The 14,302-nt window shown below is 35.2% G+C and overlaps 1 protein-coding gene across 2 annotated transcripts in view; it reads right to left on the bottom strand.

The window, feature by feature from the left end:
• Nucleotides 1–5,158: 5,158 nt before the first annotated feature.
• Nucleotides 5,159–14,302, bottom strand: part of slc24a2a (solute carrier family 24 member 2a) — a 75,159-nt gene continuing 66,015 nt past the window's right edge. For both annotated transcript variants that reach the window (XM_066720922.1, XM_066720923.1), the window contains 4 exons: nt 13,816–13,956; nt 11,730–11,819; nt 9,756–9,922; nt 5,159–9,275 (listed from right to left, as the gene is read on the bottom strand). In XM_066720922.1, coding sequence (XP_066577019.1) covers nt 9,026–9,275; nt 9,756–9,922; nt 11,730–11,819; nt 13,816–13,956 — 648 coding nt within the window. In that variant the 3' untranslated portion in view covers nt 5,159–9,025. The remainder of the gene's footprint in view (nt 9,276–9,755; nt 9,923–11,729; nt 11,820–13,815; nt 13,957–14,302) is intronic.

Here is a 14,302-nt window from a genome sequence, read left to right as displayed (position 1 = left end):
GGTTGTAGTACAGATCCTTCATCTGGGGAGCTTGCAGAGTCATTCTGTCATTCTACGACACAATGAGCAAAGTTTTTATACATGTTTTTTTTTAAATTCAATTTCAGGCAAACAAACACCTTGTTAGAAAATTGAGAAAAGTATAACATACACAACAATTTTTTCTACAGTCCAAACAAAAATAAATCAGATGATTGGTTACTTGTTCTATTTCGACAATGACATGGTTTTTTATCTTGTAGGCACACACATTGGTTACATACACAAATAAAACAACAATATGGGCTATTTTAAAAGTAAACAAAGGTTTGTTAAACATGATCAGTAAAAGTTCATACAGATGATGATGAAAAGGACTAACATCCTTCTGGGCGCCCTCGACCATCTCACTCCAGTTTTCGTACCCCCCAGTATCTGTTACGGCAGCCATTAACTTTTCCAGGTTTGAAAGCTGTTCCTCATCTATGGTTAAATCTGTAGAGAAAAGGCTTGTGTTGGCTACTTTTTTGTCAAGCACATGGTGTAATAGAGCTCTCACCCTATCCACTGAGTGTTGATGACAGAGCCAGTTGCAGAAGCAGTCCAGAACATTTTCCATCTTCCAGGTCCCTCAGTTCAGGTCAGAGTCTGAATCGGTGGCGTAGAGCTCAAATTCTTTGCAGGTCTCAGCTTTAACTTCTTTACGGAAGAAATACTCTTTTAGCTTCCCGGCAGTTTTTCTACTCGGCTCATCTAGGTCATTGAACAGCTGATCAAGTTTCTCTTTTATATACGGCTCATTTTTCAGCTCCAGCAAAATCTCATCTATGATTTTCTGGACGTGCCCGGGGGTGGCCCGCAGATGGGAATAAGATAGCGCCTTGATTATCGCCCGCTTCAGCCACAGTTTGTTCAGACTTCTGTAAAACACATCGAAATAGAATTGGAAATAATAGGCATCTGTTTCAAACAGAGCTTAAATGTGGCAGACAAGGTTAGAGAGTTAAATGAAGAGGTGCTGTTCAGCAGGGTGAGTATAAAGAAGTGTTAAGGTACAACGCTTCAGTTGAAGCAACCCTTCGGATCCCTGTGAATCAGGCAGTCAGGCCAGTCAGCGTTTCAGCAACAGCGGAGACTTTTCAGCAGGAGATGAGTACTCGGGAAGAAAATGTCACAGACACCGAATTCTGTTAGTTTATCTTCAGTTTATTGAAAGTTTCACACAGCCTTTATACAGTCTAACAAACAACTTCTGCAACAGTTTCAGGGCAGTCCCCATACATAGTCACACAACATAATAGTAATTTAATTGGCTAATGCATCTGGGAAAAAAGGGATTTGCAGTGTTCCACCAAGCAGGTGCACGTCATGCCTCGTGGGAATGTTAAGAGAGGATGTGTAACATATAATATATTTTTCTTTCGGGGGTAGTAGTGATAATGGCACTTCATGTCAAAGTGACAGCTGGAAGCCCCACCCCTATCCAGAAGCCCAATGGGCCGGGAAGCCCCGCCTTACCCAGAAGCCCCACGGGCCAGGAAGCCCCTCCTTACCCCGGTGGCCCTTTGAACCGGAACCCTCTCCTCCTTCCCACCACCCCCCAGGCTTTACCCTTTGACCCTCGCCTGTCAGCCATCTTGTAAGGATACAGGTTTTACCCTTTGACCCTCTCCTGTAAGCCATCTTGTAAGGATGACTGCAATCTTGTTAGGATGACAGCCATCTTGTTAGGATGACCTCCATCTTGTTAGGATGACAGGCATTTTGGAAAGGGCAAAGGTCATCTTGACAAGTGTTCGCCGCCATCTCACCCTGATGGTGTGTGTGTGTGTGTGTGTGTGTAATGTTTAAGAGTTTTAACTTATTATTATTTGTTTTAGGTTATGTACATATATATATATATATATATATGTATGTGTAATGAAATTACAAACCTAATCATAAAACATAACCTAAAACAAATAATAATAAGTTAAAACTCTTAAATACTGTTTTAGTAAATTAAAAAAGAAAAATGAATATTTACCCAGAGTGGGTTCAAATCCCACTCTGGGTAAATATTCATTTTTCTTTTTTAATTTACTAAAACAGTATCATAAAACAATATAACCTTAAATATATATATATATATATATATATATATATATATATATATATAACACGTTTATTTTTCTTATTTTTTAATTTACTAAAACTAATCATTAAACATTATAACCTAAAATAAAATATATAAACAATATTTTCTTATTCTCTTTTTATTTACTAAAACAGTATCATAAAACAATATAACCTAATATATATGTATTTAAAACTTTTCTTATTTTTTTAATTTACTAAAACAGTATCATAAAACAATATAACCTTAAAAATATATATTTAAAACTTTTCTTATTTTTTAATTTACTAAAACAGTATCATAAAACAATATAACCTAATATATATGTATTTAAAACTTTTCTTATTTTTTAATTTACTAAAACAGTATCATAAAACAATATAACCTTAAAAACACAGTTTATGCTATTAAACATTACACCTCCAACACCAGCAGGGTGAGGTGCCCTTGGACACTCACCATGATGGATGTCACCCTAACAAAATGGCTACCATCTTACCAGATGACCTATGACCTTACAAATGGCCGATATCAGCCAAGATGGCTGACATCCAAAATGGCCGATATCATCCAAGATGGCTGACAGGGAGGGTCAAAGGGTAACTCAGGGGGTGCTGGGAAGGAGAGAGAAGTTCCGGTTCAAAGGTATATAAGGAGGGAGGGTCAAAGGGTAACCCAGGGGGGTGCTGGGATGGAGAGAGAAGTTCCGGTTCAAAGGTGGGGGTAACCGGAAGGTGAGGTGGGCCTTCCGGTCTATGGTATGTAGGGAGGGCGGGACTTCTGGCTGTCAAAATAGTAAGTGATGCCGCCATCTTCACTACTCATAAGGTTTTAATTAGTCATTTCCATCTATGTGCCAAACATAATTTGGCCCCATAGAATGATGATTTCTTCCACAGAATCGCCTCCTCTTCCTGACAAATGTTCCAGATGTATTCATTACATAATGTCTTCTAACACGTAACTGGTATTTCTGCTTTAACACCTGAAACAACGTCCTGTAACCAAACAACTGAACAGGTCTTCTCAGGTGGCCCTGAAGTGCAACACACAAGAAAAATATTTTGAGAACACAAAAAAAATGTTGAGAACAACAAAAAAAACTAAAACACAACACACAACAATTCTCACAACGGAAATGACATCACTCATGAGAAGGTCTGAAGCAGGAGGAAGCTGAAGAGAAATGGTTGGAAATCGGTAAGCAGTGTTTGTTTGAATCTTAAATGTGCTTATTATTGTAACATGTTACTTGACACATGCTGTACAAAAGGTAGCCTTCTAGTGTTAGAAGAAAATGCATTTAGCTTTAAGGAGTTGCTTTCAAACAGCAGTGTAACAATACTTGAGTAGTAGGGCACGTGTATTCATTATTTAAGTTACATTATGTGCATAACTATAGTGTTTTATTATTGTGCCATCATCCTTATATTTGGAAACAAGTACATAGCAGAATGAATTAAGTCACGTTTCTCAATGCAGGTCATGTTTTGTCCAGGTCGGCTTGACCTGCATTGAGAAATCGGTTTGATTGATTGATTGATTGATTGAATTGACTCTAAGAACAGTAGCTCCATAAAGAACCAGAGAAATTGTTAACATACTTACATTATTGCTGGCATGTGGAGTCCTACTCAGTCCTTGCCTACCTTGGATCTGTTTAACTTAGTGAATCATCAGTAATTCGTTTCCTAAATTACATGAAAATCACAACCTGTGCATTAGATCCCAATCCTACTAAACGACTAATGGAATCTCTGACAATAATTATCCAGTGAATACACAGTATTATGAGCACTTCTCTCTCTTCAGACTTTGTTGCTTAATCCTTTAAACTTCTGTAATTAAACCACTCCTTGAGAACACTAATGCTGACCCAAATTCACTTTGAAAACTGTCAAATTATCTGTCTCTCCACATCCATTCTGTAGGACTGTGTGTCTTGCAGTCCAGGTAGTGCACATGTAAAAGATGTGTCCCTGATCAGTGGAGAAGGGCGATAACATCCCAGGATGCCATTTTGATCTATATCCTCAAGTTTGAGAGAGAACAATGCAGCAGGTAGTAGTGCATTCCCCTTCTGCATCCCTAAGATGTACGCTAATGAAGTTAAAGTTCTTGAACATTAAGGAGGCTGTGTCTTCTCAGCAATGGGTTCCTTTTCTGTCTTATGTATAATGGTTTTCAGCTTAATTTGAAGGGGGAGCAGTTGTGTAATTCATTGCAATCCTGTGTTGTGAGGAAAAGAGTGACCTTGGAAGCCTCTATCCTGCAGGACTTCATCATTCCTGATTGTCAGAGTGTTCTTTATTTTGGGGCATCATTAGCACAACAATTACATATGGAAATTAAGTCTGACTTATTAGTAACAAATAAAAAACAAATGAATATAGTCACACAACTTATACATTAAAAAATAAATTGAAATAAAGGTGATCATTGAAATAAAAAAGCGATAAATTGAAACTTGGGGATACTGTTGATTACCTTTTTTAAACCGTTTCAAACTCCAATTTATTATTCCTGTTTTAAATCATGAAAATAAAAACATGGCATCAATTAAATAATTTCTTAATTACATTTATTTCATTTTTTATTACATACTTTATGTTCTTTTACATAAAGAAATACCATTTATATAGATCCAAGTATACAAGAGATTACATATTGTATAATTGTATGAGTGAATATATATATATATATATATATATATATATATATATATATATATATATATATACATACAGACAACAATAAATAAATAACAGTGCCAGATTGTGTTTCAGGAGTCAACCCATATAATGTATTTAGCCTATTTACAATATAATTATAATGCCAATTATTTTACATTCTAAACATATTTTCACAGTTGCAATGTATTATTGTGATATATTTAACACCCATGTTTACATATATATTAGTTGTAGTTGAAAACAGTATTCCCCTTAATTTGAAAAAAAGTCTACCATGCAATTATATTACTTTAATAAACATTGTTCATTACTGTCATATATATATATATATATATATATATATATATATATATATATATATATATTGCAGAGACTTGAACAGTTATTCAGCCCAGGGAATATATTCCAATAAGTGCACCCCCCTATCGTAACTCAGTTGAATAAAATACAATCGTGAAATGTTTTGTCTAGACTGAATTGGTATTCCACAAACAGAATTTATCATTGATAAGTAAGCATAGTTCAATGGGGAATATTTATTAAACCAGAATAATCACTAAATAACATTGTTTCAAATGAAGAATATGAATATTTTCAGCAATAATCATATATAAAGAAATCCATCCAGGCATTTTATTAATTTGATTATCTCATATTAGTTGTGAATGGTGAAAGCCAACTCTGCATTATACACCTTTTAATTCAGCAATAATAGCTACTATAGAGTACAAAGAATGTATCAATAAATGTACATCCTTGATCACCTGGAAGTGGTGAGCGGCGTTCTTGGTGTTATACACATCATTGGGTAAGGAAGGAATAAGGATACATATATGATTTTTATATCAGCTGTACAATGCAATGAATGAGTTTGTTTTGTTTCTGTGGTGGACTTCAACACATGCCTGAATATTCTAAGATGTAGATGAAAGTTTAAAGGTAAACAGGTTTTTATAGTAATACTTACATTATATTGTGGTTATGGATAGAACAGTTTAACATGTTTATATTTAATAAGTACTAGTTGTCCTGAGACTGCATTAATCTGATTTTTACAACTAGATATTTAGTGATATATCCATAAGGTCAGTCTCCCCATCATTTAATCTGCACAACACTAATGGGTAACAGGCTTGTAAATAAACACTTTGAACTTTATCTTCAAAAAGATGACATAGTGATGAGTAAAGACATTGAGCTGAGCTTTAATTGAGCCCTTGTGTTATGGACTCTACCCATAACAACATAATGATATTCTTATTTTTAACAAAGTGACATGAAACGGACATGCAAAGTGGAGGATTCAGGGTCAGTCTCGGAGGTTATAATCAAGAAGAAATGCGTTGGTGCTTTAAGGGCATTTGCATGTTTGTGTTACTAAGATCCATTCAAAAACAACAGACTGTATGTCGTCAGATGAAACAATATTAAAAGTAATATTCATAATACGATTAATATTAAAAACATAATATGAGGGAATGCATGCATTTTCTGTACTAATTGAACAGGTTCCAAATAAAGCTCTTCCTTCTTTTGAATAACGAATTAAAAAAAACAGACTAGAATTCTTTGTTTCATAGTAGTATTTCAATATCACTAATTACAAATGTAAAATAATAAAACAGAGCAATAATTGTTAAGTAAATAATTCATACCTAATTGAAGAAGCCTAATTGAACTAACCTAAAACCTTAGGTTTATGTTTGTGGGTATCCGGGCATTTGTCATTATGAAAAATAAATAAATAAATAAATAATTGTAAGCTTTCATTTTATTAATAATTTACACTCTTTGCACAGATCTGCTCTGAAATGTAATAAACAGAGTTAATATTTTCCAGTGCAAGGTGAATAAATCCTGTGTACAATCAGTCATCGTTAAAGAACAGTGGATCAGTGACAACCCATGAGATGGATCTCTGTTGAGAGAAACAGTCCAGGACAACATGTTCAGAAAATTCTGAAGAACACGTTTGTATTTCCTAAAGGATAGGAACCATATGTTTTTTCTTAGTGTGCAGTTCTTCTTGTTATTATATAAGACTTGGAGCTGCAGTTTACTGAACCAAATGTCAAGCGAACCATGTGAAATACAACAAACAATAAAGATTCAGAATTTAAAGTTCAAATTGACTTGATCTGATTCCTTTTTTAATTCTGTGTTTCTGTGGAGTGGCTTTTGGTGTGTGAAAGCTGTACTCATCAAGGAATTACTAGGGGCTCTAAAATTCCTGTTAGACATTTTGATGTCATACAGAAGTCTTACTGTACCGTTGCCCCATTACAATTTGTCACATTAACTTTTCCCCATGCATATCGACCTCTAGCAATAACATCTCTTGGTGCTGACCATCACCACAATATTACATGTACTGAAATATGTTTTAAAATGTCTAATTTTCTAATGATCAGAATTGTAAGATGCCCACTGAAATGTTGGATGCTGTATAATATTTGGAATAAAAGACAATAGATACATTACTATAACATTGTACTTGAAAATAAAAAGGTTTTATATTTTGCAGTTCTTCTACTTGCTTACATGTGGGATTTTAAGAATAGCACACTTTATTGCAATGGAGGATGCTGATATTAATTTATAATTTACATAAAAGTTTGTCTCTGTGCTCTGCTCTGCTAACCGAAGTTGGCTAAGTGTAAAGGCCCACAGTGTGGTGTTCCCTCTGTTCTCTGGGCTTAATTACATATTGAAGGACAAGTCTCAGGAAACATAACTGTTCTTCCAAAGTAGAACTTTTCACAAAATTGAAAAAAAATGAACTACATTAAGAAAACCAACACAGAGATTTGTGGGCATTCAAAATAAATTGGAGAGATGAAAGCCCTTTGAAATATTAATCCATGCTTTACTTTCTATAACAAACATCTCATATAATAATTTCTATCCAAATTATTAAACAGCATCACACAAAATCAGGGAGTGCCTAATAATTATGGGTTAGGTTGCATATTTCTCCATGTACATCTATCTTAGCTCTATGACTATGCTATTTGATTCAGTTTACACATGCCTGTTTTGAAAAGAGAATATATAAGGAACATTAGATATATATATTGCATGATTATAATCCTAGCTGTACATTTTTGTAATTATTGAATATAAAGGTTACCTTCTCCAATTAGTATGAAACACTTGCAATTGTGTTTTATATATGGACACTGCCCATGGTATGGAACAATGACTTGTGTTATTTATACTTTCCTAGTATATTGTTATACAACTCAAGGTAAAGCAGTTCATGGGCATCAAGAGTAATGATAAAAAAATAAAATGATAATATTAATAAAAATCTCTACTTATGTAAGAAGTGGCTTCAGAAGGAAAATAATCAGCTTTGATGCCAGGAACACAAGATTAATTCACTGATGAAAAACTCCCTACGCCAGCCCCTTCACCACATGCCTCACTCAAAGCTGCTTTGACATTCACTTCTTTGATACTTGGTCACAGATTTATGAACAAGGAAGCCAGGAAGTTTCCCACTGCATGCAATGTTTTGTGCCTGGCAGGCTACCTGCACATAATTCCAGTCAGTCTACCTCTACTGTCAAAGACTTTTGTGTAATACATAAGAGTATGGTCACATTCTGCTTAATAAACCGTTAACCATCAGGACTAATACAGAGTTCACCGTGGGCTGAAACAGCATCAAGCACATTCAGAACAGATATCAGTAACATTTCCATTTTGAACTTCCCAACAAATTCCTCTTCCGTAAATTCTCACTCAGTATCTGTAGTACAGCCCAGATGAACTGTAGCAGCCATGACTGAGCCTGCCCCATTTGTTGTCCATTCCAAATGTGCAAATACCTTGCCTGTAACTATCAATGTTTATGTTAAATATCTGTAAATTGGATTATTTGAAGAAGACAAACTCCAAGTGTTTCATCTTCAGCTTTGTACCAGAGCTTATTTTGCTGTCCTGTCCTCAGAATAAATAAAAAGCTCTCCTACAATCCACTGTAGCAATAATACCTTTGGTGATTTATTTCCCCTTCCATTTGTTTCAGAATAAAGTTTTTTATTCACAAATGACACATTCTTCAGGAGGATTTGGTCACAAGGCCATGTCTACTCTGTTATTCATGTCCAAAAGTGAAGACAGGGCTTTAAATGCATTCAGTCCAGTCACTTAATCCCATCCCCTTTCCCTCCCTCCCTGCCCATTCCCTCACTCATCTGAAATGAAAGGTGCTGTGTAAAGAAGGTGCAGGTCAGATGGAAACTGGGCACACAATGACTTTGTCCTCCAGCATGACGCTTACCACCAGGAATACAAAGTAAAGTAGGAACATGGTTAAGCCCAGGATCTTGCTCATCCTCCACTTGCATACAGCGATGGAAATGATGACAAAAAGCAGCATGAGGAAGAGGAGAACAATTGCGCAGAACAGCCCATTGCTGCTCACTGCTACTGGCGCCATATTGTGAATGAAGGAGAACAGGAGCCACGGCAGGGGAAGTCTGTGGAGCAATACAGGATAAAGAGGAAAATATTAGATTGTCTTTACAATTGCCATTTTGAACAGCGATATTCTGTGTATGTAATAAATATATAGCACAGTTTAAATGGTAAGACTAATTTGGGTTTATTTTCAAATATATTTGCTTGAAAAAGTTTATAAAGAAGTTGTTTGATCTTTATCTATAGATGCAGCTTTATTTTATTGTTCTGTCTCTTTATTTATCTTTATTAATGTGTATCGGAAGAATGCATATATATATATATATATATATATATATATATATAACAAAACACTGCTTTACACCATTCTGATAAAGTGATTTAGTTCAGCTAAAGTTTCAGTGAAGTTTGGGGTTGGAGGTAATTTGAAGATTGATGAATTATGTAGAATGAATACGTACAGTAAAATTATTATTAAGTGAGCTAACTTAAGGTTGCATTTGTAAGAAAAGAAAAACAGAGGGATAGTAATTACCTACCCAACAGTGATGTCAAAGATATTGCTGCCCACAGAGCTGGACACGGCCATGTCCCCGAGCCCCTTCCGAGCCACAATGACACTTGTGATGAGGTCGGGAATGGAGGTGCCAGCTGCTAATATGGTCAGACCCATGATCTCTTCTGTAATCCCTATGGTCTCCCCAACCTGTGGAAGAAGATTTTTATTACCTATGAATTCTGTGAAGCAGATTAAGGCTGGGATTAAATCCAAATTTTGACCCACCTGCTAATAGAAAACTATAGAACTGTACTCAGCTGCGGCTTCATTTTCAGTAAGATGACACTTTCTTCTAATCAGAAATGTAACCGCTATGATGTACAGGGTTGTAGTTTTCTATTAGCGGTGGGTCAAAGTTTGATTTAATCCGGCCCTAAATCTTGTTTTCCAAGGCTTGGTTGTTTAAGTTCATGTATTAATTTAAGATTGTTCTCTTGAATTCACAAAGGTTAATCTTTTTTAAATCTTCACACCTGTGGTCTAGAACTAAATAACCTGCAAGAAAAATGACAAGGTCAAACAGCACAATTCTACCAGAATAACTACCATATATTCTAAAATTAGTACGGTAAAATAGAAAAACTAAACAAAATCTGTACTACCTATCTTTAAACAGTGGAGTAAAATATGTGTGTATAGTGATATCCTTCACAGAATCAGGAGTGTAACAGAAGCCTTCATGAGATCCAACATGTATGATGTATTGAAGTATAATATCAGTTCATTTACACACACAAAATATTTCAAACAAAAAGGTATATCATTTACCATTTTGGGCAGATTTTGAACATGATTACACACAATTTGTTTTGATTCATATACTATGCTCACCCATCACTGCTAACAACAATTACATTTAAGTAACATTTTCCTTATAGAACTAAAATGTAGGTCTTCTGTGTATACAGAAAATAGTGCTTTATTCCTATTCATTCAGTTTGACCCTACCTTGAATTAAAAGCAGACTCTATCTCAAAGCACAAAGTGTTATGATATTAATATAGTTTCACCTAACCTACTAAAAGGCAATATTACAAATTTCAGTTAGTCTTCACTGTGTGTGTGTAGAGTTAGCAACAAATCGAGCATCTCCTTCCATCTTCCTTATTTAAGACATTAACAGTGACTCTTGATTTGTCTTCTAACACTTTCTCTACTTATAACTCAATCCAATACCTTTAAAAAGATATAAGGAGCTTACACTATTTCAGGACATTGGTTAATCTGGCCTTCCTAGAACAATTACTGTACAGTCTGCAGTTTCTAACTTCTTGTCATTTGACAGCTTTGCACATATTCATATGATTTTAGATTTGTGACTTTGAATGCAATGCACTCAGTTTACTAAATTAACAGCATTAATTATTATTTTGCAGTCAAGTGTATCAATCACTCAATTCAATCAATTTAATTTAGTATAGCACCCTTCACAGGGTAGCCACAGAGTGCTTTACAGATTGAAACTAAATATGCAAATAAAGACATACATAAATAATACATTATAGCAGAACATAAATCTCTGGTTCCACATCTTAAGGCCTAGTCCTAATGTTTGCCCCCCCTCCAGGCAGTATCATTTTCAGTTATCACTTATTTGCACTGGCTCCTAGTAATGCATAATATATAAAGTCGTTATTTAAAGCACTAAACAGAATGACATCTACTTCTAATGCAAGTCTCCCTATCAGCCTCAGTGTTCACCAAATACAGCCCTTCCTGCTCTCTGTATTGCATGAGTATATTCATAGATGTAGAAAAAATGGCCTGGAGGAGAGTTACTACCAATATTGTATGAATGAATAGCCTCTCTGTTAAAATAGTGGCATAAATGTCTAAATACACAAGTGCGCAACTGCATGGCCATTCAGCCATTCTGAGCAGTTATGATGCCTTCAGTCCCAGAGGGGCCCTTGTTCAGACCTGACCTGTCTCATATCCATAGGAGATACCTTACCTGATGTGCCCACCAGACCATGAGATAGGAGAATCCTGCAATCCAGCAGATGGCGCCGAAAAATGTGATAGGAAAAAATTTCTTTGAGGTCTGAAACACAGCAGTGAAAATTTAGTTTCAAATTAGAATATATAAACTTAAGGAACAGAACCAAGAACCTTCATAATTAAAAACATCCTGGTTATTGACCAACCCTAAGAGAGCTGCTGCCCACACAGCTTCTACACTGAATGCAGATGAGGAAAATTGAGCGTGCAGTCTTTTTTCAGATTAATCTGTACTGTTCCATGTAATTAGAGGGCCTCTCTCTCTCTCTCTCTCTCTCTCTCTCTCTCTCTCTGTTCAGACTTTGTATTGGATTAGCCTGGCAGTATGACAAACTAATGTCGCCATTTAGCAAAAGAGATTGTGAATGTCAAATCTAACCTAATTAATCTGATATATAATATAATTATAACATAACAATATAATATTTTAATTCAGGATGCAAACTTGGAAGCCTTGGTTATAATGTGCTGATGCAGGTGTATTTTAGTAAACTTTGCAGCTGATGCGGATATTTCTCATTAATGCTCTATTTTCCTATATTGTATTTTCTAGTAACAAAGTGTTCAGAGCAATGTATGGATGATTGGAGTAAAGCATTCTTTGCAATTGTATTTCCTGTTAGCAAATTAAATCCTTTTGTGATACAACAGAAATAGTGCCAAGTGCAGCTTCATTAATATTCCACTTATTTCCTTTTATTGAAATGTAAATTGGCATGCTGCAGCAACTTGTGACTCAGTGAATATGCATTTTTCAGACCTTCTTAATATTTTTGTCAGTAATTTGTAACATGAATGGAACTTCATAAATCCATTTTAAGATGCAGAAATGACGTATTTATTATGTGTGTTGGCATCATACTGTGTGCTCCATTGCATTCTCTTAAAGAAATAAAAATGTCAATAGCTTGCGTAACTTTAACCATAAAACCACAGAAGCAGATTTCCTGCTTTTCCATCTCAATCTATATTAAACACTCAAGTGTTGTTTACATTTTTACTCATAAGCCTGTTCATTGAATACTCATTTTCTGTCACAAGTCAAGTTTAATGATCATGAAATGAATACATTGTATAGGCAGAGAATGAGACATGGTATACATACAACTACATGAACAAACAACATTTAATATTTAAAAAAAAAATGCATTCTGCATTCTGAATATTTAAAAATAAATTAGGATTTAATTTGATGGGTTAAGTTGCCCCTTTTTGTTAATAGGAAGTATAGTTAAACAGATATGGATTAAAATGCTACTGTTACTTTCCCTTTAATTATTGTTTTCCATACAAATCACTGTAATCTGCACAATCTACTTCTGATATATAGAACCTCCACAAGTCCTTTAAATAGGCTGATTGCTGATCAAGTCTACAATTTATTTGGTGTTCATGTTTATTAATTTTCTTTGAAAAAGATGAGTGGAAGGATTTCTGTAGCCTGTAGGTCTGTCTGCAATGTATTAAACGGGTAATCAGCTATGGTAACCAATTATAAACCAACTATGTTTAACCAATTTGACAACTTGCCATATATTACACAAGGTGGTAATAATTTTCCCAGTATCCTGTTGTAACAGTCACAAACCTGTTAGCATGTTATTATGTGATTTAATGTTATATGATGGTGAACATAAAATTAATTTTATTTCTCCCTGTATCAGGCTTTGGTATGTTAAAATGGATGTGGTCTGTTTAACAGTTTCTCTTTCTATATTTCTTTTATCCATGAATATTGAATACAGGGAAAGCTTCTTCACAGCCTTTGAAAACAAGATCTGTAAATTAAAGTCCCTGATGGTGTGGCATGTAAAAGTATATTCCTGGCTCCTGAAGTAGAATTTAAATGACATGATTTATCAAAGTACATTTCTTGAATATGCATGTCAGGCCATGAAATTAGACCATTCACAAACCTGAATAAAATATATGCACTTTCACCTTCCAGTTATACAGCGTGTTTGAACAGGACCTTTGCTAACCCTCTGGGGTTGTCTGTTGGATTGTGAATTGTGAGACAGTTATGTTTGGCAACTCACTGGTTTCCTGACATCGGGAAGAGTGAGCCACAGCGGGAGGACGATGGGCATGATGATCAGGTAGGTGCAGCGCTTGCGGTTTGTTTCTGGCCAGGCCAGGCTGAGAGGCTGGTCATCGTCATCATCCCCATCATCACCTCCCTGAAAACGGAGCAAAGACATTCTTACTGCTTCCACTGTTGAGCGTGATTTGCGCTGTAGGAGACAGGGGGCAAAAAGAAACAGAAAAAAGAAGAGCTACATACAGCACTGTGGAAGGAAAGTTAGAAATTATTTCTCTCATACCTGTTTTTCTCTCTTGTATACTTAAGAAAGATAAGGTCAAGCTAGAAGGTCAGGCCAGAAGTTAGTTTGATTTCTGTTCTAATTTATGATGAGAATCTTGAAGACAATGTCAAACAGTATGATTTAAGTGCCTGCTCCCTAAATCCATGTGTTGATCTATGAACTCTGTCCTATAATGATATATGTTCTACTTAGCTAACTC

This window comes from Amia ocellicauda, chromosome 13, assembly GCF_036373705.1.
Source record: "Amia ocellicauda isolate fAmiCal2 chromosome 13, fAmiCal2.hap1, whole genome shotgun sequence".
NCBI lineage: Eukaryota > Metazoa > Chordata > Actinopteri > Amiiformes > Amiidae > Amia > Amia ocellicauda.
The sequence above is the reverse complement of the archived record's forward strand: the minus strand, read 5'-3'. Positions and strand labels throughout refer to the sequence as shown.